The sequence below is a fragment of the Furipterus horrens genome, unplaced genomic scaffold (assembly GCF_987537825.1).
Source record: "Furipterus horrens unplaced genomic scaffold, mFurHor1.1.pri manual_scaffold_1, whole genome shotgun sequence".
Classification (NCBI taxonomy): domain Eukaryota; kingdom Metazoa; phylum Chordata; class Mammalia; order Chiroptera; family Furipteridae; genus Furipterus; species Furipterus horrens.
Genome location: NW_028327171.1, coordinates 108,751,249 through 108,773,838, shown reverse-complemented (window position 1 = coordinate 108,773,838; position 22,590 = coordinate 108,751,249). Strand labels below are relative to the sequence as shown.

The 22,590-nt window shown below is 45.7% G+C and overlaps 1 protein-coding gene across 10 annotated transcripts in view; it reads right to left on the bottom strand.

The window, feature by feature from the left end:
* The window catches only part of KALRN (kalirin RhoGEF kinase), a 684,790-nt gene that overhangs the window by 33,486 nt on the left and 628,714 nt on the right, over positions 1–22,590 (bottom strand). For 3 of the 10 annotated variants that reach the window (XM_090277675.1, XM_090277684.1, XM_090277714.1), the window contains 12 exons: positions 16,641–16,771; positions 14,881–14,947; positions 13,127–13,230; positions 12,869–12,938; positions 12,485–12,571; positions 11,551–11,643; positions 10,750–10,800; positions 9,843–9,920; positions 6,535–6,720; positions 6,054–6,225; positions 2,991–3,229; positions 1,133–1,386 (listed from right to left, as the gene is read on the bottom strand). In XM_090277675.1, the coding sequence (XP_090133801.1) occupies positions 1,133–1,386; positions 2,991–3,229; positions 6,054–6,225; positions 6,535–6,720; positions 9,843–9,920; positions 10,750–10,800; positions 11,551–11,643; positions 12,485–12,571; positions 12,869–12,938; positions 13,127–13,230; positions 14,881–14,947; positions 16,641–16,771 (1,532 nt within the window). Of the gene's footprint in view, positions 1–302; positions 1,390–2,990; positions 3,230–6,053; positions 6,226–6,534; positions 6,721–9,842; positions 9,921–10,749; positions 10,801–11,550; positions 11,644–12,484; positions 12,572–12,868; positions 12,939–13,126; positions 13,231–14,880; positions 14,948–16,640; positions 16,772–22,590 lie in introns of those variants that run through there. The other 7 variants (XM_090277646.1, XM_090277622.1, XM_090277656.1 and 4 more) reach the window with 3 other exon arrangements.

The window sequence follows — 22,590 nt, the reverse complement described above, 5'->3', positions numbered from 1 at the left end:
CACTACCTTCTACTCCAGTCATTAATTTACGTAGCACCTCAAGGCCAGCATCCAAGCTGCATCATTCCTCATCTCAGAGGTTAGAGGAAAACTAACAGGGGCTATTTAGAAAGGAGGACTGGGGTTGGAGCTTTAGCAACTGTTTGTGTAGGAAAAGGCTGCCAATGCATTCAACCAACTCCTTAAATATAGAAAAGAAAAGGAAAGGGGATAAAAAGAAGAGTCATCTGCATATTTAAAAGTCCCAGAATAGTGAAATGGGGAAAAAGGGTCAACTAGTCTTTAACCTCATTAAAACATGCTCGTGGTGAAAATTTATTTTACATATTTAAAATAGTACATTAAAATTATTAGTTACATTACAGGTACAATGATGAACATTGTGACTCTCCATTATATTGCACAACCTGACTCCATCCATATGGGTTTCTTTAAATAGTGCAAAATACTTTATACAGGAATGTGTTCGGAAGGGTCTTTTCAACCAAAATAAGGAAAGAAATATCTTACAAATTACCATGAACATATATTAAAGGAACAGGAGAGGGGAAATTAAAAAAAAAAAAAAAAAAGGTACAATCTGTACAGAGGAATTGCCATAGACAACCAAAAAGTTCCCTCTCTCCTGGGAGAAGCAGCAGGCCTCTGACCTGTACAGGTCTGTCTGGCATTTGTGCTAAGGTAATTTTTTGGTGTCAATGAAAAATATATATATATATATCAGTAACTTAATACAATATAAATAGAAGTCCAGTCCAGTGAATCCTGTGGTGGGTCAAGTGGAGCAACGGAAGGCATGCTTTTGTCACCTAGGGTCTCAGTAGGGTCCTTTTCTTAACGAGTGGGGGAGGGGGGGAAAGAGAGGGGAAAAACTGAGCAAAAAATTAAAAACAAAAAGGAAAGAAAAACCAGCGCCACTACCACCAACGAAAACAAACAAATGCAGAACGGTCCAGCCCGGATGCCCCGTGCTGCGTGCGGTCCCGGCACTCAGACTGCGGTTCCGGCGGCGCTGTCGAGATTAAGCAGCAGTAACTCCCTACTGTGTGTTTGCATTTTTGTGTTCTTTGTTTGTTTTGGAATTTTTTTAATCCACATACTCCTCTCCCGGGGAAGCCAACGAGGCACTTACTTGATGCTCCCGTCACTACTTTCTGCTGCTGCCGTGGCTTTGCTGAGGGGTGCCAGGATGCTGCCCGGGACCCAGCCCTCGGCCGCAGGCGAGTGGTCACTGGCAGGCTGGTACACCAGGCACATGTTCTGCTGGTTGACGGCGAGGACCTGGACCACCTCACCTTGGCTCACACAGATTTCATTCTCCTTCAGTGCATAGTAATCTTTGATCACGGCCATGGACGAGGTCCCATTGCAGCCTCCCAGGTCACTCTGCTGGGAGACAGGGCGAGAGGAATCTGGATACAAGAAGGCCGGTGCACACGGGCTTGCTCTGCATCCTACTCTGTGGTGAAAAGCCAAACCTCCCACTAGCAGGGTAAACAACAGGCAGAATTTTATCTTGAGTAACGACATTATATTCACAAACACATTCTTCTTTCATACAATATATCATCAAGGGTGAATAGATAGAAATAGTGCCTGGCCTAGGTAGAGGGAAGCCCCTCCCTAGCATGCAACCTTCCTGCCTGCATCCTCTGATTAATGGAAGGAAAAGCGTGGTACTGGTAGAGGGATATGTGAGCACCTGGGCAAATTGAGGTCAGGGCAAAGGTCAAGTTAGGGGTCATAACCCGCAGTGGAAAGAACACAAACGCTTTGTTATATTTTTTCTTCCTTTTGAGAAAGCACTGGTCTTACTCTATATTCTGACCATCCTTGAGGTAGGAGTAACAATGAGACATTTGCCCAATTCAAAGGGAAGGTCATGACCTACCCTGACCCAACTCCTGTGGGAACAGAACCCCCACAGTTTCCCCTGTACTCATTTACACAGAGGCCCTGCCTCCACGGCCTCTTCACGTGGCTCTCTACCAGGGAAGCTGCCTCTAGACAGACCTGTAACGCTCAGGGAGGCCTGGCTGCCTCACAGAGCATAGTGAAAGGCAGAAATTCTTCAAAGTCTTTGACAAAATGCCAATGTGACTTCAACTCATTCACAAGAGCAGGGGTTTTTTAAGGTGGAAAATCATTTCTAGGTGGTGTGATGAAGTAAGTTGGTACAGTTATGCTAACAGAATTGAATTTAGATGTTGTTAATGTTTAAAAAATCAATATCATCTAATAATTTGGATAAAAAGAATAAAAGTGTAAAATCAGAACATGTAGATCAAAATGCAGATGTTTTTATGCACAGACCCACTGAGTTCCAGAGGAAACTGAGGCCTAATCTGATTAACCAACCTGCTCAGGTTCTCGAGCAAGTGAGTTGCAGTGTTTGGAATGGAAACCAGATTACCTACTTCCTGACCTTGCACTTTTCCCATTTGTTCTCTCGAGCCTTGTAGGATCAAAACAACTGTGTAGACTAACTAGGTCTACAGTTAAGTCTGTGGCTATCCCTGGATGATGTTTAAAGGATGGATTACCCATGATAAATGTTTAATCCAAGGCTGGCTGCCCCCATCTGCCCCGCCCTCCCCCCATGAGTAACTTCTCCCTGCCACATCAGCCAGCGGGCGGTGAAGGACTGTGAGCTCACGTCAGCAGCTTATCACTAGAAAAGGCAATCTCTTTAAAATGTCCAACACTAGAGTTGTGACTTCTAGATGATCTACACAACTACTCTATTTGGTATAAATCACCTGTTTTCATAAATTGCTACCACAATAATACTTTATGTTTGTATAGAGCTTCTGTAGATGACAACAGCCCTGAAAAATATGTCTGAGTCAGAGAGAAATGACGGAGACTAGTCTGTATCCAGTGGGCTTTACTGCCAAAATGATCACCATAAAAAAGTGCTACTTCCTAAAATGAGCCCTAAGGCCGTGCCCTCAGAGCGGTAAGGATGGGAATAATGCGCTGTCACTTACCTTGCTGGCCTCAAACTTGTCCCCAGGCTGGTGGTAGTCAAACCCTGGACTGCCATTGGAGGTAGATATCTTCAAGGGTGGCAGAGGCGGATTATAGCTGGAGCCCTTTGGGGGCTTCTCAGAGCCCATGGGGACAGAGGAGCAGGGCCTGGGGCTGGCTTGGGGAGCCCGAGCAGGCTGGGGCCTCATCACGGCTGTGCTCCTCTCCTTCCTTTGATACTCAATGGGCGACTGTAGTGCTGCAGGGCAAGAGCGGACAGTTACTCTGAGCTCTGAGAACACACAGGATTTGGAGAATTCCTAGGAACTGGCTCCATGCCAGGCATAATGGAATACATGAGGAAGACACTGCCCTTGTCATTCAGGAACTTGTAATCTACTGTGAGAATAAGAAACCTACCTGAATACTGAAACTATGCGTACAAAGCCCAAATGCATGCCACACGTCATGTGCAAAAGGGAGAGAGGGCTCTGCAGTACGTGTGAGTGTGGGTACACACGTATGGGTGGTGGCAATAAAGAACTTCAAAAGAGGGCCGGCTGTCGGACCTGGCCATGCAGACTCCGCAGGAAGGAAGCAGATGTGAAGTGTGTCTGGGGAGCAGGATGGAGTCAGACTACGCGGAAGGACAGGGCCATGCGTCTCCACGGAAGAGGAGATGAGGCGAGACAGGGAGGGGAGGCTGGAGGTGCCATGGTGTGAAAGATCTAGAAAGCAGAGTCTGGACTTAATTCTGAAGGTCATGAAAAGTGATTGGGTTCAATGAACTTGAAAGTTTTAAATTCAGATGCTATCAGCAGAGCCACACTTGGAGAACATGAACCTGTAGCAGTTAGGAGGAGAGGCTGCAGAGGCTAATTTGGAGGTCATGAGATAGTAGCGTGCGAGAGGCCTAACCAGAGCACAGTCCGTGGGTATGTGGAAGGATATGGTGTGGCAAGCACTCTGGAGCACACAAGACTCTGACCCAGCCTAGATGGAAAAAGAAGGCAAGGATCGAGGGTCACTTAGGCTTGGAGACTGCGAGAATGGTTGTCAAGGAGACAGAGGAAAAGCTGATTTGAAAGCAAAGATGAAGAGAACAAAGTTCCAAGGTCTGAGTCCTACAGAGGTACAGCCAGGCAAAAGCCATACAGGTCAAATTCTGTAATCACGTCTTCAAGGGCTGGCCCGATTATGTTGCGTTTATCAGTATTCACTGTAACAAGTACTTACGTGGGTTAACAGCTGGGGCCCAGAGAACTTTCAGTTAAAAGGATATTTCTATAGTGATCTGTATGCACTTCAATAGGACTTAACACAGGTCACACTTCCTTTCTATTTAAGGTCTCAGGAGGGAAAGATGAGCTCTGAGAGCTCAGCGCATGTCTGTGGGTAAGCCTGGCCCTGGCGCATCATCACATCCTTGTCTTTTGAGTGTGTCAGAGCTCAGCCTTTCTCCCTGGAGAGTGTTCTGTAGGCGTAAAATATTGAGGTATTGACAATTTAGTTCAGTAACTGCTTCATAATTCACTAAAATTAGGAGAAAGGTCTCTTGGAACCATTGACAATGCTCAGAGAAATGCAGCGTGAAGTTTCAAGTAGACAGCAGAGTTGTGGGGCAGGTCTTGTCAAACTCATCTTCTGAAGCAATACCTGCCTCATGGAATTGGGGTTTTAACTGATTACATGCAATAACTGTGCTCAAGTATTTGAGCCTCTGTTCTTCCACCAGCCTCAATTTGCATAACTTAGGTCTCAGCATTAGGAAAGCTGTGCATGTACTGACAGGGTTTGTTTCTGGCTAGTAGATACAGTGTCTTATACCTGATCCTTTTTCTTTCTTTGCTTTGTTTGCTAGGGAACTCATATATAAATGTGTGTTCTACCACTAGCAACTATACTACAGTTTTATGGTTAAGGGCCTAATTTTAAGTTATATAGTTCTGGGTTCAAGTCCTTGCTTCTGTGACTTTGGACAAGTTTCTTAACCTCTCGGAGCCTCTTTTTTTCACCTCAAAAATATACAATGACAGTGCTTACCTTTCCATGTTGATGTGAGGATTAAATGTGTCAATACATGTGAAATGCTTAGCATGGTGCCTGGCACAGAGAAAGGATGGTAGCCATCATTGTTATTTTAATTATTTCTGATTTCAATTTATTGTCATACCTTATTTTTCTTTTGTTCTGAATGGATGACCTTAGAAACCTCATTCCAGCTTAGAGTCTATCAGGAATTCCTGACAGAGTGAAATTTAATAAATGTATTTTACATATGCACATATTTTTACATAAAATTATTTTATCAACATCAGAGTTAATTCAAAATTGTACATTCAGACACTGTCAGTTTTATACAACTTTCATTACTCTCCCTTGGGGCTGGGCTGGTGTTTAATTTTAGACTTTTCAGAATGAGAACAAACCCTAGAGATCACTTAATTAATTTTTCTCAAACTATTATTCTACAGTTGGGGAACCAGTGTGAAACTGCTTTGAAGTCTCATGTCTTATCTTAAAAAGTCATGGTATCCTGCTGTGTATTTCTTTTTATTTGTTTTAAAATAAACACAATGTGTTAAATCTTCTGTCATGGAAGAGATAACTTATCCAGGCTCTCACACTGTTGGCAGTGGAAGAGGCATTTGAACTGATTTGCCAAATTCCCAGTTGTCTCTGGATAACACTAGAGAACCCGTGAGAGTGCCAGCCAATCGCCACCAAATGGGAAGACAGATGTCATTGATAGCCCCTACGAGAAAGAGGACATGCCCATCTCAGACTTTTGCCCCAATTATAACCAACTGGTAACAGTGGCCACAGGCATATATCCTATGTGTAGGCTTTAAGGGAATATCCCTTCCTTTGAAAAGATGGGGCTTCTTTATAATGCTTCATCTGTTCCATTCACATATTCAGGTTCAGAAAAATTCTAAACAAAGTGTTTTTGAAAACTACCAAGTTGAACTTCATGTAAAACAGGAACTGGGCTCATAACTCACCATGAATCCAGACCCAAGGAAGCTCAGAGGTGTGGGTCCCATAAAATTGCCCTGCTAGAAGCCAGGTGCAGTACCCACCGTTTAAGAAGTCTCGCTGTGTTTCTAAGACTTGATTGATGTCCTGCAGCCAGGCCTGCCGGATGTCAGCATTGGCAGCTTGCAGGATGACCCTCTCTGAAGTTTCCCTGTTCATGAGTGCAAACTTGCAGGGGTCATTGTCCACGTTCTCCTCCACGACCAAGTAATTCATCTAGAAGACACCAAGGCAATCCTTTTCACACTTAAGTGGTCTAATAAGAATCTCGCCCTGGATCTAACAACTAAATACTTTGGTCTCTGTCACTGAGTGAGTTACATGACCCTGGAGAACCTGCAGGATTCCGCTAGGGACTGGCACTTAGCCTGTCACTTCTCACAAATATCAAGCCTTCATGTCCAAAGGCTATTAGGCTGAAAGAGCTTCAAGGGTGAGGATCCTTAGTCACTCTTCTGCCTTAGGGAAGCAGCTCCCCCAAATTTGGCTCTTCCCTGTCCCTCCTCATCCCCACCGGATCCTCACCTTGATGCTCCTTTTGAACATGTAGCCCGGGGTGAGAGATCCCTTCCTGAGCAGTTCACTGAAGATGACAATTTGCTCAAAGAGGAACACACGCCTCTCCTTGGTCCGGGACTGCATGCCTGCATCCAGCTCAATCACATAGAATGTATCCTGCTGCAGCAGCTTCCCCTGAGCAGTCAGGGTGCCCTGACGGAGAGAAGTGCAGGTGAAGTAAGTGAAAAACAGGGAGACAACCGCAGCGCTCTGGGTCCACAGATTTTCCCCTCTGGGGACGTGGGCAGCAGACCTGATACCAGAATCCTCAGGGTTCTAGTAAGAGACCGAATTAGGCCCCACCCCTTCATCTAGGGCAGGCACAAGGGCCCTGGAGGCAAAGGGAAAGAAGGCTATGGAACCACTATGAAGCAGGACCAGGAAAATGCCAGAAGAAGGGTAAAATAATTAGCTAAAAAGATGTTCAGAAATTATCCTGGCCCTTCTTGCTTTTTTTATTAGAAAAAGAACAGAAAGTGAGTGACACTTGGAGTCAGAAGTGACCTTTCTGTCTTTGGAGCTCTGAGAAGCTTGCCTGCCCGGTTCCCTTGCAGCATGGGCCACAAACCTAGAACCAACTGTGGTCAAGCGAAGTGAGGTAGGCAGGATCACAAATAATCGGATAAGCTGGGCCCCTTTTTTCTCCTATTATTTTAAAATGGAGGAAATTCTGAAGTCTTAGTCTCCTGCTACAGATCACCAAATAAAGTTGGGGTACTATAGATAGGTGCTCATATTTTAAAAGCTAGTAGATGTTTTTTGGGGTCCTGTGATCCTTCTTAAAATGCCTCCAGATACCAGCCCACTTGACACACAGCCTAGGAGGTAAATCCTATTTGGTTTGCCAGTTTCTGACCAGATTTTCAGAGACAGCTTCACATCTTAAAGGAAATATGGGTAAACCCTGCAAGTCTTCACAGATGCTATCAAAGAGCCTTGCTTTTCCTGCTGTTCTGCAAAAGAAAGATGCTGACATCTGAGACAGCAGTGAGAGGGCCTCCTCTGAATCACACTCTCTCAGGTGGCAATTTTACCCTGTAATGTAAATTTGGGACATCCTTTGCACGTGGTGCCACGTTCCAAACATTACCCAGCACAGGGGTCATTTTTCTTTCATGTTCCTGAGAGTCACCTTAACTCTGCTTGTATCATGGCTCCTCACTGTCAAGGTCAGCAGCCAAACAGGCTTATCTCTACCCTGGTCCAAAGTTAATACTAAGTCAGTGACCAGCTAGCCAGGAAAGCTCTATTAATATTACATAAGAGCCTGACCGATGAGTTATAGCCCTGCCAATGCTGAATGGAAAGCTAGAGAATTTAAACCCGGAGAGGGAATCTAAATGAAGGGGCTACCTTCTCCCTGGCCCAAAGCCAGGACTTCAGAAGGAATGAAATATGTTCATGGTCCTTCCCAATTAGCTGAAGGAATGCAAAGCAGATTCTTTGGGGCTTGATGTAGAACGGAGACTGTGGTACTGGATTTAAAAGAGAACACAAACACTCCGTTGTGCGGCCTTTTGTAGACGACACATACACATGCATGACATAGCTCCTACAAAGTCTGGCTTCAGTAAGCCAGCAAGTCAGATGCTGTTCCTCTTGCCAGTGGTCAGTTCCTCCAGAGGCCAAGAGAAAGTCAAGCCAGACTCCTGCTCAGAAAACATGGGAACATCAAGATTTAAGAGCAAAAGGAGTTACTTGCCTTGTTCAGAATAGCCTCAGACCTGGCATAGCTCTAACAGAAAAAGTATAAAACTTCACCTAGTGCAACTAAAACGCTGTGTAAGAACTCAGGATATGTTTCTGCAGTGCAAACCCTCCTTACTCTCCTGCCTCAGGTTTACTGTGGAGGACTGGGAACCTATGAAAAAAAGAAAAGCAAAAAAGACCCTCCACCTACTTCCTGGTCATGATAAAGCAATGGAAATCTGACACGGACAACAGGATGGGCTGGAGGGGCAAGAAGGACAAAAGAATTTGTCTCAAGAAAACCGTGAATCCAACTCAGGAACCCAAACCTGAATATAGCCTCTCCTAAATTAACTTATGGACCAGCCTGACTTATATCTATTTTAGTCCACCTCTTTTAATTTTGCCAGAAGAAAAGGCCTATTACTTTCTTAATTATGTCAACTTTCAGGAATGCCTTTTCTCCAAAATGGAATAATAAAATCTGAGGTTGCAAGATTCCCAGGAAACAGGACTAGAGGACTCACCTCTTTCTCTAAAGGGCTCAACAACTACGTACCAGCCAATAACTGTGTCAGTTCCAATTTTATCATACTGATATTCAAACAGGTTATGTTTAGTTTGGATATAAACTAATAATAGCCACTTATTAAATTTACATTAGAAAAATCCATTTGTCTTTAAAGGTTGCTATGGGTTGAATTGTATCCCTCTATAATTCATAAGTTGAAGTCTTAACACTAGCACTTCTGAATGTGACCTTTCTGGGAGGTAGGGTCCTCACAAAGTTAAAGTGAGGCCATTGCAGTGATCGTACCCGAGTATGACTGATGTCCTTATAAAAGGAGGACATTTGGATCCAGAGGAAAGGTAAGGTGAATACACAGGAAGAATGCCATGTGAATAGGAGGACAGCCATTTATCAGCCAAGGAAACAGACCTGAACAGACCCTTTGCTCACAGCTCTGAGAAGGAACCATTGTGCCTATACCTTGATTTTAGACTTCAAGCTTCTACAAATGTGAGATGATAAATGTCTGTTAAGTTTAAGTTGCCCAGTCTGTGGTACTTTGTTATGGCAGCCCTAGCAAACATGCATTGACTGAAACCAGAATCCTGGGACATGAGCTGTTTCTCCTAAAATCTTATTCTCTTCTTCAAAGAACAGAAAAACGCTCATTTAACTGAAAAGCCAGCCACTATATAGACCTATTTATTAGAAACACCCTCTCAAAAAAGTGTTCCACTTTCCCTCTGGTTCTGTTTCCATCACAGAGCAAGAGAGAAGAGGGAAGAGCCCATTGCTAGGTCCACAGTTAAATAGAATCTTGGGTCTTTCCAACACCCTGAATGCTGACTCTGGCTTGGCTGACTGATCTGGAGCTTCCTCTGATTGCCCTGTCACTCAATATCCCACAGAGACGAGATCTTTGGGTCCATGAACCAGGGGGGCCGGGCACAAAGCAGTAGGTGGTAAGTTAGGACGGAGGCAGAGGAGGCGGGCACAGGACTGCGGAGGGAAGCCGTGCTGCCTGGGCTCCTGCTGACCAGAAGAGAGAGAGTTTAGGAGCATCTTAAGGGCTCACCTCAAAGCCCTGCAGGCGTCCCAGATTCATCATGTCATTGCAGCGTTTTGGAACAAGGCACATTAACTCCACGGCTTTCTGTGGGAAAGAACAAAAACAGCTCAGGAGGGGAAACAGGAAGCTCAGGGCAGTTTCATGCTGGAACGCAGGGACCCCCTGGTAGTTCCTTGATTCTAGGAAAGGACACCGATCCCTCTGCCCACTCTCAGAGGCTGTGGGATTATCTGTTCGAGGTGAGGGTGCTGGTCATCGGTGCGGGGTCTTCACGTGTGGGGACGATGCTCCCCAGCCCATCCTTTCCCTACCGTCCCACTTTTGGTTAAGTCCCTTTCCTTCTCGTATGTTCTTTCTTCTCTCTGTTGCTTCCTAGCTGCCCAAGCAACAGCTTAGCCTGACTTGTGAAATGCTGGAGTTTTTAACCTAAAATAACCTGCCAGAATGGTCTGTAGCCTCTCTGGCTTAAAATAATCCCCATGGAGACATTGTCTCAAAAGGCTCCACCTAAGGAGTAATCCTTAGGGGTGGGGGAGGGAGTGAAAACGGAATACTTTATATGTTAGACTCAAATAGTACCTGGATTTATGAATAACACCCAGTCTCTGAAGGACGTTAGAGGGCTCAGATGTCATGCTTCCTCACCACATGTCCCTGGGAGCCACAAGGAGAACACCAGTGGTGCTGAGCTCTGACCTAGCCCACGACAGAATTCTTGAGTTCTAGAAAAACACTCACTGTATTCACTACTACTTGCTACTCTTCATCCTGCCGAAAAGCTGTTAGGGGCTCCTACTATCTTAAGAGGAGTCAGCCCAGACCCTCGGTCGACCAGAGACAATTCTTCCCCTTTGGGGACAGACACTCAGTAACTGTCCCTAGACGGTTAGCATTACAAGCAGAAAACGCTCACCTCGATATCTGAGCATTCCAAACCCGCCTTCTCGCTGTATCTCAGGAAGTCCTAGCAAGTCGGGGAAGCGGGGAAGGGTGTGGGAAGGGTGACATCAGTTAGGAAAATAGAGCACTATAAAAAAACCTAGCCTCACATAAACCATGATAACACCCAGAAGACTTTCCTTCCCAACAAGGACAGCAATGTTTTGTAGTAGCTGAATTATGAAGTTATGAGTCATAATGTACATATAGCACAGAAAAAAACCCCCAGGACAGTCAAAGATTCAAAACTGTGAGAAAAGAGAGGGAGGAAGGGAAGCAGAGGAGAAAGAAAGTTATGAATAGAGAAGAAAAGGGGGTTATGAGAAGAAGGGATGGGAGAAAGGGAAATTAAATCTCTCTTCTGTTTACCTCCCATTTCTGTAAGACAAATCAAATTAAACCATTAAAAAGAATAAAATATGGTCAAATTTTAGATATTACTCATCTAGGGTTTCTAGGGCCTTCCTTCTCCTCTCTGCTTATATTCCACTCTGATTTTATGTTTATTAATTTTCAGTTTTTAAAGATATTGTACCAAGTAGGTGATGGTGACAAAGTTAAGAAATTGAAAAAAAGAAAATGAATTAACCAACCTCAAAGGTGGGAACAATAGGCACACAATTTATTTGACACAAGTAACCACCAGACAAGATAAAAGTCCACCCGTGCCCCGCATGAGCCCACGGGAATAGTGCGGTGGAGTCAGAAACTCAAGCTCACCTGCTTGTAACCCAGAGCCTCCTCTGGCTCTGACCCAGGCTCACAGCTCTCTTACCTTGAGAAGCAACTGGTATTTTGTTATTCTCTGAATAGGCTTGATGAGGAAGTCACTAAGTGTCAGCCTTTGGTTTATCTCCTGTTTCACCTCCTGGAACACAACGGAATTATTTTAGAAAAAGAGGAACCAAAGAGTTGGGGTGCTCTGGGTCGGGGTTCAAGGCAAGGAGATAGGCTTTTGTGTTTGCCAATAAAGTTTCAGAATCCTAAAGCCACGTGAATGGTAAAATTGCCTACACAACTGCTATTTTGTTACTAATAACACAGAACACACATCAGCACCTTCTGCATGTCAATCACTTTTATACTCTGTGTCCCCACCCCAGTCCTGGGTACAAGCAGGAATGGGTACTCTGTTCTCTCTACTTCTCCAGAGCCAAGTCAGGAATGAAGGGCTTCTCCCAGGACACGACAACCTGGGGGCCTCAGCTCAGATCTACGAACACCCCACGGAGGGCTCTTTCCATGTGAGGGTTGCCTCTTCTCCAGCAAAATGCACACTTGCAGGCTGGGGCAGAGCAAACACTCTGAGGTGCTTGACAGAACCTCTGGGAAAGGAAGCAGCGGCGGTGAGGTGACTGCAAGCACCTCTACACGGTGAAGGGTCCTCAGCAAGCAGTCTCCAGGGCTGGTGAGGAAAAGGTGGACAGTCTGCCCTGGGGCTGGGGAAGGGGGACTGCGGTGTCTCTGTGACACAATCGTTCTGCACATGGGGGTTTCCAAAAGCAGTCCACACACTAGGCTACCTCTGCTCCTCTCCAGCAAAGGGGCTCATGAGAATTTAGCTGAGAAGCTAACAGCTGTGTTGAGGCAGCTACCCCTGTCCTGAAGGGGCTGCTTGTGGATGGCTGACAGCCGGTGTTTCTGAATGTGGCTGTCTTGGCCTGAACTTCTTCTCCCAACCCCAGTTCAGCAAAGCCAGAGCAGCTTACTTCAAAGTAGGCATCGTACTCAGCGACAATGTACTCCGAGCGCGGCTTGTTCTGGCAGTACCACACGTAGATGTGCAGCTTCCGCTCCTGCAAAGGCAGACGGCAGGCACTGAGACCCCTCGTGCCTCATGTGGAACCTCGGGGTCTCCGAGTGCTCTGCTGGTCTACACAGCGACGGGACACAGATCTGGTCCACGCCTTGGCGACACGCCAAGGCACTTACATATCAGTAAATGGAGGAGCAAGAGCCCATCGTCCAAACTGCCAAGAAAGTTAACAACAACTCAGAGAAGGGTGAAAATGAATCGCAGGGGAGAGGAATTTAAAATGCATGTAAGTGAGCCTGGTGGCAGGGGAGGGGAAGAGGGCGCAGGAAACACTCACATGTTTAATAAAGAGCTGTGCCAATCTGTCTTGCTCCTGGATACATTTTTCCAGTTCAGCCAGGAAAAAACTAAAAGGAGGGAGGGGATTAGAAAAGAAAGCCACATTCTTCAGCACCATATACTTTCTCAAGGCTGAGATAAATGACCGAAGATTCTCCCCAAACCCTAGCCCTAAGGTCAGAGGCCGGGGGTGAGGAGGCTGGGAGAGTCCTGGATTCCAAGGATGCCCCAGTCCTCAGAATGAAGCAGTACTTACTCCTTATGCCAATCATAAATCTGGTGAATATTTCCAAACACGATTTTGTCCTTTCCTCGCATGTCCTCAGGGACACCCTTTTCCTCTATTCTCTTCATGAAGCCCTACAGTGCAGAGGCAAGGATGAGTTGAGCGTCTTCACATGAAAGCTTTCTGGGCTGAGCACCACACTGCAGCCCCATGCAGGCGCCCACTCCCTGCATGAGTTTGAGGGCAGGTGCTTCTGCAGTTTCTCACTATTCAACCAGGACTATATACCCTTGGGTAGAGTGATACACAAAACTTTTGAAAATTTCTGGCTCTTGGCTCTGGCCAGGTAGCTCAGTTGGTTAGTGTCATCCCCATACACCAAGGTTGTGGGTTCGATCCCTGGTCATGGTACATATAAGAATCAACCAATGAATGCATAAATAAGTGGAACAACAAATCGATGTTCCTCTTCCTCTCTCTTTTTCCCTTTCTCTCCCTCTCTAAAAAAAATAAATAAATAAAAGAAAAAAAAATCAATAAATGCATTTCTGGGTCTCTTTCTTTGTCTCCAGCCTCCTTAAGAAAGCAGAACAAAGGAGAAATCACCTGCCCCTCTCCCTTCTCCCAACCCAAGTTAATGTCTTTAAAGACTCAGAGCTAGACACATCTGGCCTCGAAATAAGTCTCAATATGTTCATACTTCAGACTCTGTAAACTGTTACCATGTACGATCTCATTTCAGCTTTATGGTCAGTTTTGAGGTTGCTCAGGCAGCAGTTATGCCCACCTGACAGATGACAAAGCCAAGACATGGGCTGTGTTGTGATCGGTCTTACAGTCGTACCAGTGACGTCTGACTGCCCTGGATCTCAGCCTCTAGATTTCAGGCCTTCTGACTCCAGGGCTGGACTCTCTGTGGAGGCTGCCATACCCCTGCCGGCCCCATCCTTCCTTGGAGAAGAGGATCACCTTTCATAAATTGAAATTCAGGTCCTCTGTATGCCAGGTTAGTTCCTTCACCCAAGGTTCATGATAAGGAAATGCAAACCCTAAGTCAGCAGATTTCATAGGATGGGGACTTATAGGCCACATGTGAGGAACCAGAGGCAATTAAGATCTCAGACATTCAGTTTTAGAATTCATAATCTTTTACTTAAGATGTTTAGCAACAGGGCTCTAAGCTATCTAAATTATCCATTTCCTTTCTTAGACTTAAGAAAGTGTCTAAATCCACCTAAAGTAAACCCTTATGGAGAAAGAGCTGTTTTATTTACTGCCAAGTTGACTCTGAACTGTGGACCTGTCAATCTTGCCCTATTGGTGGTTTTTTCTTTGTCTGTCTTTTTGGTATGTGTATTCATAACATTCTCCTTAAAATCTGAGGAAGCACCTAAGCCTCAAGGTTTCACTAAGGGTGACCTGCTTAGTGCAGGTCATGGTGGCTCACAGCTCTAAAGAACGTATGTCCATATGGTTGGACGCCAATGAAAAGCTCAGACAAAAACTCTGTCACCTCAGACAAGGTGAATGTACTGAGCCCCAACCAAGAGGCTGCAATGTTTGGGGCCCTATCTCCCTCTAAATCTCTCATAATATGCAAAAGGAAAAGAAAAAAAAACCTTTATCTACATATTCTAGCTAATCTGTTACCATCTTTAGTTTCAGTTCTGCAAATACCCAGAGAAAGTAAACTACATACTCTCAAGTTAAAACACCTCGGCCCAGCTAGGGTCCAGTATGACTCTGGGCAGCGACCACAGATGCAGCCTGAGCCATCCACTCACCTCCACCACAATTCCCAGATCCTTGACATAGTCCTTCTCAGTCTGTACCAGCTCATTCAGGACAAACCTGAGTGGAAGAGGGAGAACAATGAGGGTTCCTCTTCACGGTGAAGCAAGAAATCTTCACTCTTAAGTTCACAGGAAAGCCACTCTGGTTCCTTTGTGACAAGACCACCCGGAAGCCCACACTGGGCACCCCCGGGGATGGCGCTCGCTGGTGCTCTCCCCATGAGAGGCCTGCACCAAATGGCTGAGTGGGGACACCATGGCAGAGGGGGCTTTCCAAGATGGCACACTCCAGTCAGACAAAGAACACATTCACACCCCACGCTCTTCTTCCTACTCCTGGTTGAGGCTTATGCTTCCCTCACCTGTAGCTGAACAGCTGTATAGACAGAGGGCAGAAAGAATGACAACTACTTTGGCAAAACTGAGTTATGAAAGCTTGAGGCCAAGGGGTCAACGTGAGACTTTTCTTCCTTCATTTCAGCTCCATTCTTCACTCGACAAGAGGAGAAAGACATTTGTTTGATAACAAACCTTTGAGGCCACAGAGTTGCTGACATCAAGTGAAGCTTTTGAGATATAGAGACTACAATTCTTCAGACAGGTATCCATGGTAATGGGCCTGCAAAATCCCCGGTCAGGGCCAGCAAAGTTGACTGCAGACATTCTGAAATCACCACTTTGAATGCACAACCTCCCTACTCACCACCAGATATGGGATTTAACCACTTCAAGGACATCTGCTTTCTTGGTTTCTGTCTTGTTAATGATTTCTTCCTCTTAGAGCAGTTACTCTGTGCCACTTGCTTCAACAGGGTTTATAACAAGGTAGGGATTGCAACCCCTATTGTATGTAGATGAAAACACTCAGGCAGTATTGCCCAAGAGGGCAGAGTGAGTAGCAGAGCTGGGATTTGAACCCAGTTGTACAAGAGCCCAAAGAGTCTGCTCTTGCACTGTCACCAGCTGCCTGGGCAACCACCCAGACTGGCTCTCTGGAGTCCCCAAGGCATCAAACCCAAACACTTCTCTTTCCATCCAGAGAGTAAAGAGCTGGACACACAGTGCTGGCGGCTGAGCACTGGCACAGGCTCGGTGTTGTGCAGCCCACTGGAGTCTGAAGCGTGTTGTCTAAGTTTGACCAAAGTGTGTTGTCTGGAGCCACACAACTGCATTTTTGGCTCAAGTGGCAGAAGGGATAAAGTTCTGAGATGTCAAAGGAGGGCCAGTCCCAGCACAAGGGTTGAACCCAGGAAGCAGTTCATCTGAAATTCTTGATCTATACAGCACAGAGAAGCCCGCAATCCCTGGGTCTGGGGCCTTGGGGCGATGGGAGGAAGCTGGGGGAACACATGCTCTTTATCAGCATGTCCGGCACTGCCAACCAGCTCCTCTCTCTGAGACACACAATCATGCGTTGTAGGCCACAGGAAGGAACTGGCAAGGCCAAATAAAAGCATTTAAATATATCTTTAGCACAGCCCAAGTCACGGCTTGGAAGAAAGTGGTCAAAGAAAACCCACAGGGAAGTTAGAGTGGGAATCTGGGGCTGAAGGGCCCTCTGAAGATGAAGTCCAGCTATCTGCTGAGAGACTGAGGGGACTGGACTTGGCGCTACTAGTGGACCTGGCATCTCTTCCCTTGAAGGGCTCTCTGATCCCTCTCTAATTCTCCCCACACTTGCTGCGATCCTTGCCCTTTCCCTACTACACACATGTGCACCAGGGTCCATGGAATCTGGGGACACCACTTACATCCTGCCTCGCAGGGCCTTGGCTTTCTGCTCTTCTTCCAGGTTTCTAGTAGGGGTGGGCGGGGTCATCCCCTCATTCAGGCAGCCTGCTGGGTCTTTCAGGCTCCCCCGGTAAGAGCCTCCTTCAAGGCTCTGAAAAGAGAAGAATAAACAGCCTTAGAGAAGTATACACTGAAAAGTCCTCTGGAAGGCCCCAGGTTCCCCACACCCACTCCCTCTCCATCCTCAGCCCAGCCACAGGCAATTTGGTAGATCTGTAGCCAAGGCTGTTGTCACTGAACCTGAACGAAAGCTCCAGGGGACCAGAGACTCCCATCTTCCCACAGCAGGGAGCCCAGAGCTGCCCCCTCCCAGGCAATCAGGAGGTGCTCAGCAGTGTGTGCTGCCCGTCAATTTCCCAGACATCAGACAGAATGGAAATTGTGAAAGTCATTTTTCTCTCAGTAAGAGATCCAGAGGTAAAGCTAATCATGGCAAGTCTAACCAAGCAAGCAGTTAGAAAAGAAAATCAGAGGTAGGAACATCAAATGTAAATGGTAGGGGAAGGTAGTGATAGGAAAACTAGTTTAAAATCATGTTTGTTTAATCAGCTACAATGGCTTCTGAAGATGTCAAAAGATTTAGCCTTTTCTAAAAACATCTTTGCAAAGGTTATTTACCAAGGGCTTTCTTTCATTTATTAATCTCTTTAATTTCTCTGAAAGGGATTAATATGCTCCTCTAGAAAGAGATAAGTGTGAAGGATTCTAATCCCAGATCTGCTAGTGACTGGATTGTCTTAAGTGAGACAGCTAAAGTTATTAAATGCTTCCGTTTTCCTCAATGTGCAAATTGAAACTCTCTACAGATTTCGAAAGAATAAAAGTACCCAGGAAGGAAGATCACACAGTGAAACTTAGCATTTCATTACACAAATTGGCAGAAGCAATTTAGATGAACAATAAGACTGAAGATGAAGTCAATGTGGGCAACAATAAAGCAAATATGGGAGATTAATCCAAATTCTCCACACAAGATTCCAGTCTACAACAGCCACTGTGGCTAAACGGAAAGGCTTCATGTCAGTAGTCTTTGAAAACATCAGCCCTAAGGTTGAAGTCACAAAGATCAAAAAGTGTCCAAAAGGGCCCTGGTTGGGTAGCTTAATTGGTTAGAGCATCATCCCAATACACCAAGGTTGCAGGTTCGATTCCCAGTCAGGGCCAACACGAGAAGCAATGAACGCATAAATAAGTGGAACAACAAATTGATGTCTCTCTCTTTAAAAAAAAAAAAAAAGGAAAAAGAAAACGGTAGTAGGAACAAAAGGCTTCAGCATGGTCTTAAACAACATGCACTTGGAGCATCTGTCATAAACTCTCTAAGCTGCTGTATTTCAACATAGGTCATAGAGAGTTAGAAGTCCAGGAAAATGAAACAAAAAGCAAAGAGGTGCCCAATGGACCACTACATGAGAACAGGTGGAGAAGATAAAGACTTGAAGCTGAAAAACTTAAAGGTGAGAAAACATGTCAATATTCTTTCCTCCACTCTACTCCCAAATCTACAGAACATGCTAAGGGCCAAACAGGAGTCATTGCCAACAGTAGAAACTAGAATTAAGAAGACAAAGTTTTTAAGTTTGAGAAAGAGAATTTCTTTTAATTTGACAGGAAGGTATATAGAACAAGTCATCAACCATGGACGCTGTTATCCAGAGAAGCAACAGAGACTAAATACATAGAAAGGTCAAGAAGAGTTTAGCTAAATTTATAGGTTCAGGATCTGTAACCAGTCATTAAGGAAATGAGTGTCTGGTGCTGAGGCTGGACAAACCACCGACAGGCAGGCTTTTCAAGGACATGTGACATGTCCCCTGGTGCCATCACCAGAGACAAGTGCCCCAGGCAGATGGAAACGCAAGTGATTGATCTGATTACATGTCTTTTACTTCCCTCCTGTCCTCCCCATTGTCCTGTTACAGTCTGTTCAGCAGCTTGCTGGCTGGCAGGATGCTGGCCGCAAGGCCTGGGAAACAAGCTTACATCGCTGCCCACAAGGCTCTCCTGTGGAACAGCCAGCTTGGTGTGGTCCACTCTCAGCTCTTGTGCAGAATGAAGGGCATCTGAGGAGTCCAAAATGTCAGGCAGAAAAATATGTTCCATCTCCTCCTGCCTGACCAGCTACAGAAGCCAAGAAGCCCAAGTTATCTCTGGGATGGAGCTGAGAAGGGCAGAAGCTGTGAGAGAGGGAGAAGAGGGAAGTAAAGGGTTTGCTCAGCTGTATGCTGGGTAATCTGCCTCAAATATTGGCATTGAGTATAAATACCTATAATAATTCAACTGAGGGCTTAGCTACCTGTGCTAGAGTTGGGATACTAGGTCCCATTCAAGGGCCACTAGGGGTGACCTTCAGCTGCCGGTGCCACTGCAGTGGTGGATGGCTGATGCTGCCCGCCATGCGCCGCCACAGGGAGAGCGCCCTGCCGGGCTCAGGCCACACCAGTCTCAGCAGACGAAGGGAAAGGTGTACAAAGGAAGGAGGAGCAAAAGTTGTGCCATGGATGCTTCTAGTGTTGGTCCAAGGTAAGGGAACAGAAATGCAAACAGAATTCAAAAAAGTAGATTAAGTGTGGAAGAAGACTGTCCCGCGTTAAAAATGAACACATTTCCTGTCCACTAGATCTGGGGTCACACACCCACAAAACGTCCTTCCTCTGGGCTCTGATGACCACCCTTGAACACCCCCTGCACAGCATTCATTGCACAGTATTGTAAACCATCGTCTGTTCTGTACTAAAGCACATAGGTATCTACATGCTGAATACTTGCGAAGTGCTGGAGAAACAAAATCAATAAGATATGGTCCCCTGCCCTCCGTAATCTAAGCTACAATGGGTGTTCTTCCAGACAGAAGAGGTACCATGGAGGATGACAATAGGAGCTGGCAGCTCTATGGTGGGGTGGAGAGGAAGGGGAAAGGTTTAAGGGGAGAGGCAACCTGAACTGAGTATTGAGAAATGAGAAAGATTTTATTGGATGTGCCAATGGGAGGACATTGCAGAGTGGCACTGTGAGCAAAGGGTAAAGTTGTGAGACTACACAGGGTGGCCTGGGAAGCTGTCAGCTGCCTGGTGTAGGTAGGAGGAGGGGGTGGGGGTGGGGCAAAGGACGGTGTTAGGTGAGTTGGGGCTGAGTCGGTACTAGGGGAAGAAGCAAGGAATGAAACAGATAGCCCTGGGGTGGAGATCATAGGAGCCTTGTGTGTAGCATTAAGAAGTAAAGACTTCACATTCTAACACCAATGATAGGATAATTTCATGCAGGGAGGCAATGTCACTGAATTTAAGTTTTAGAAAGATCAGTCTTCATGCTCCTTTTCATGACTTGGGAAAATGTCTCTGATATGAGAGTAAAAGAAAACAAGCCTTAAATTTTATATGCTCTATGATTGCATTATTGAAAAGTCTAGAAGAAAATGTATCTGAATTTCAACACTGAATATGTCTAGATGATGATGAGTGATATAACTTGTTTATATTGTTGTTTCCGATGGTTCTTGAATAAGCATATATTGCTTTTATTAGTAAAAAAAAAAAATTAAAGTTTTTTAAAAAGAAAGAAAGACAAAGAAGATCCCTCTGGCAATCACATAAAGAGACAGACTGAAATCCGAGAGACAGTGGTTGCAGTAGTCCAGGCAGGAGAGGATTTTGAGCACTGACCCTAGGCTCTGAGTCCCATTAAGGAAGGTTTTGTGCTTGATCTCAGAGCTGGCACACAGTAGGACTCCAAGAATTTACTGTACATGCTATGGAACTCCCGTGAAGAGGTCAAAGCTCATCTGATGAAACACAGGGCCGGTGCTGGGGCAGCACCGCGGGCCACACCACCCTCTCTCAGCTGCCCAGTCCTTTTATACAAATGCCTATAACGTTCTCTGACAAAAGGTACTAGGTCCCAGTCATTCCCTCAGGCAAACTGGGGGTGATGATAGGGAAAACAAGTATAGAGTGGAAAAACTGAACTTCAGGCAAATGATTTTCATGTTTGTGACTTTGGGTTGAAATCTTTTGGAGGAAATCTAAACTCTTCTATTTCAACAAGCTCAATAATCTTTTCCACAGAGCCATGTCAGAGGAACCCAGTTACTGAAAACACACACCGTCCCAATGGACATAATGGGGCCAGTGTATCCTCCTGCCTGGACTCTGGGCTTCTGCTCACTCTGCCTGGCCACCGACAGAGCAGGCCAGTTTGTCTAAAGGAGAGTGAAGCACACCCACAAATGCAGCCTGGTCCTGCCCAGGTAACGTGACCCACCACCACTGACCAAGGCTGACCCAGGACACTGAATGCTATCAAAACAGGAATCCCAGAGGGCTGGCAGTCTTGCTGAAGCAGGTGGACACTTGTCAGGGAGCCAGGCCACAGGTAGACTGAACAAAAGCTCAGTCCTGGGCAGCCCTTTCCCTAAAGGCAGAGGATTATAAGCCAAGGATCCATGGCCACCCTCCTGAGCCCAGAGAACTAGTGTGTCACCGCCTGAGGACCAGAGCTCAGGGAGGAGGCTTTCTCTCTAGAGACTCAGTCCTTCATCTCAGGCAGGTGGGGGAATCTTGGGGCTGTTTAGAGGAATAAAACCAAATGATACAGGTTGTTAAGCTATTACCCAGCAGCATTCACCCAACCACCAATATCCTGGTCGACAAATACTGTGTCCCTGTGCCCAGCGCATGGCTGCAGAAGATCAAGTGTGACCAAATTTCCTTTCCCTGCCCTCATAGCACTTACGAGTCAGCTAAGTGCTAATGTTTGTAGAATGCTCGCGCATGCTCGCGTATCACTTTACAAAGCTCCTTCACACCTTACTCAGTCTTCATCATAACTCTTGAGATTAGATTCGGGTGGACAGAACCAGCATTGTTGATAAATAAGATAAAACTGAAGCCCAAGTAGCCTAAGTAACTTGCTCAGGGCTATATAATGAGCAGAGGCCAGACAGAAACATAGGTCTTCTGATTCGTTATACACTCACCACCACCTCCAGGGCATATGTCTAGCAAAAGCGTTATTAAAAATCAAACAGGGAAAGCAGGGGGAGTCCTTAGACTTGCCTCAGCACTAAAAACAGTACCTTAATACAAAATCTAGAAAAAGTATGTTAGCTCCATTTGGGAAGATGGGTGGGCATCCTCTCTTGGTAAACCAAGGCACTGGTTAAAGACTGAGGCTAGCAGGAGAGAACTCAGAAGTCCTATTAAGGTCCGGAGGGACTTGCCAAAGGAGGTTCTGGGGACTTTAGGGGTTTTAGCTGCACAGTAGGTGAGCAGAGAATGCCTGCCCTCACTCCCTAAGTAGCTCTCAGCAGCAGAGACCACAGCTCCTGGGGGAGGGAGCCTCAGGGCAGTCATAAGCATGTGATCATAAGCACCAAGGGCAGTTTGGAAACTGCGACACAAAGGATCTCATCATGGCTTTTGGGAAGAGGTAGGGGGCCAAATGAATTTCATGTGCAGAATTTGGGGCCATCTCTCAAGCAACAAAAACAGAATTCAAATCTTGGATATAAAAGTCCAAGATACTAGATACTCCTGTAAAATTTCCAGACTCTGTACATTGAAAAGGACCTTATTAGTTCTTCTCATACTGAACTAAGATAACTTCCACCCACAAGTCTAGGATCCACCTTCTGGAGTAAAAGCATTGAGACCAACCCTTCTTTCCCACAGGCAACGCTCAATCTTTAGAAGACAGCTCTCTTTTCTTCTCTCTTCTAACTTCTCCCCATACTTAACCTCAGTTTCTTTTTTAAATTATAATTTTTAAAAGAGATTTTATTTATTTTTAGAGAGGCAGGGAGAAAGAGAGAGAGAAACATCGATGTGAGACAGAAACATTGATCAGCACATGCCCCAAATGGGGACTGAACCCACAGCCCAGGCCTGTGCCCTGACCGGGAATTGAACCAGT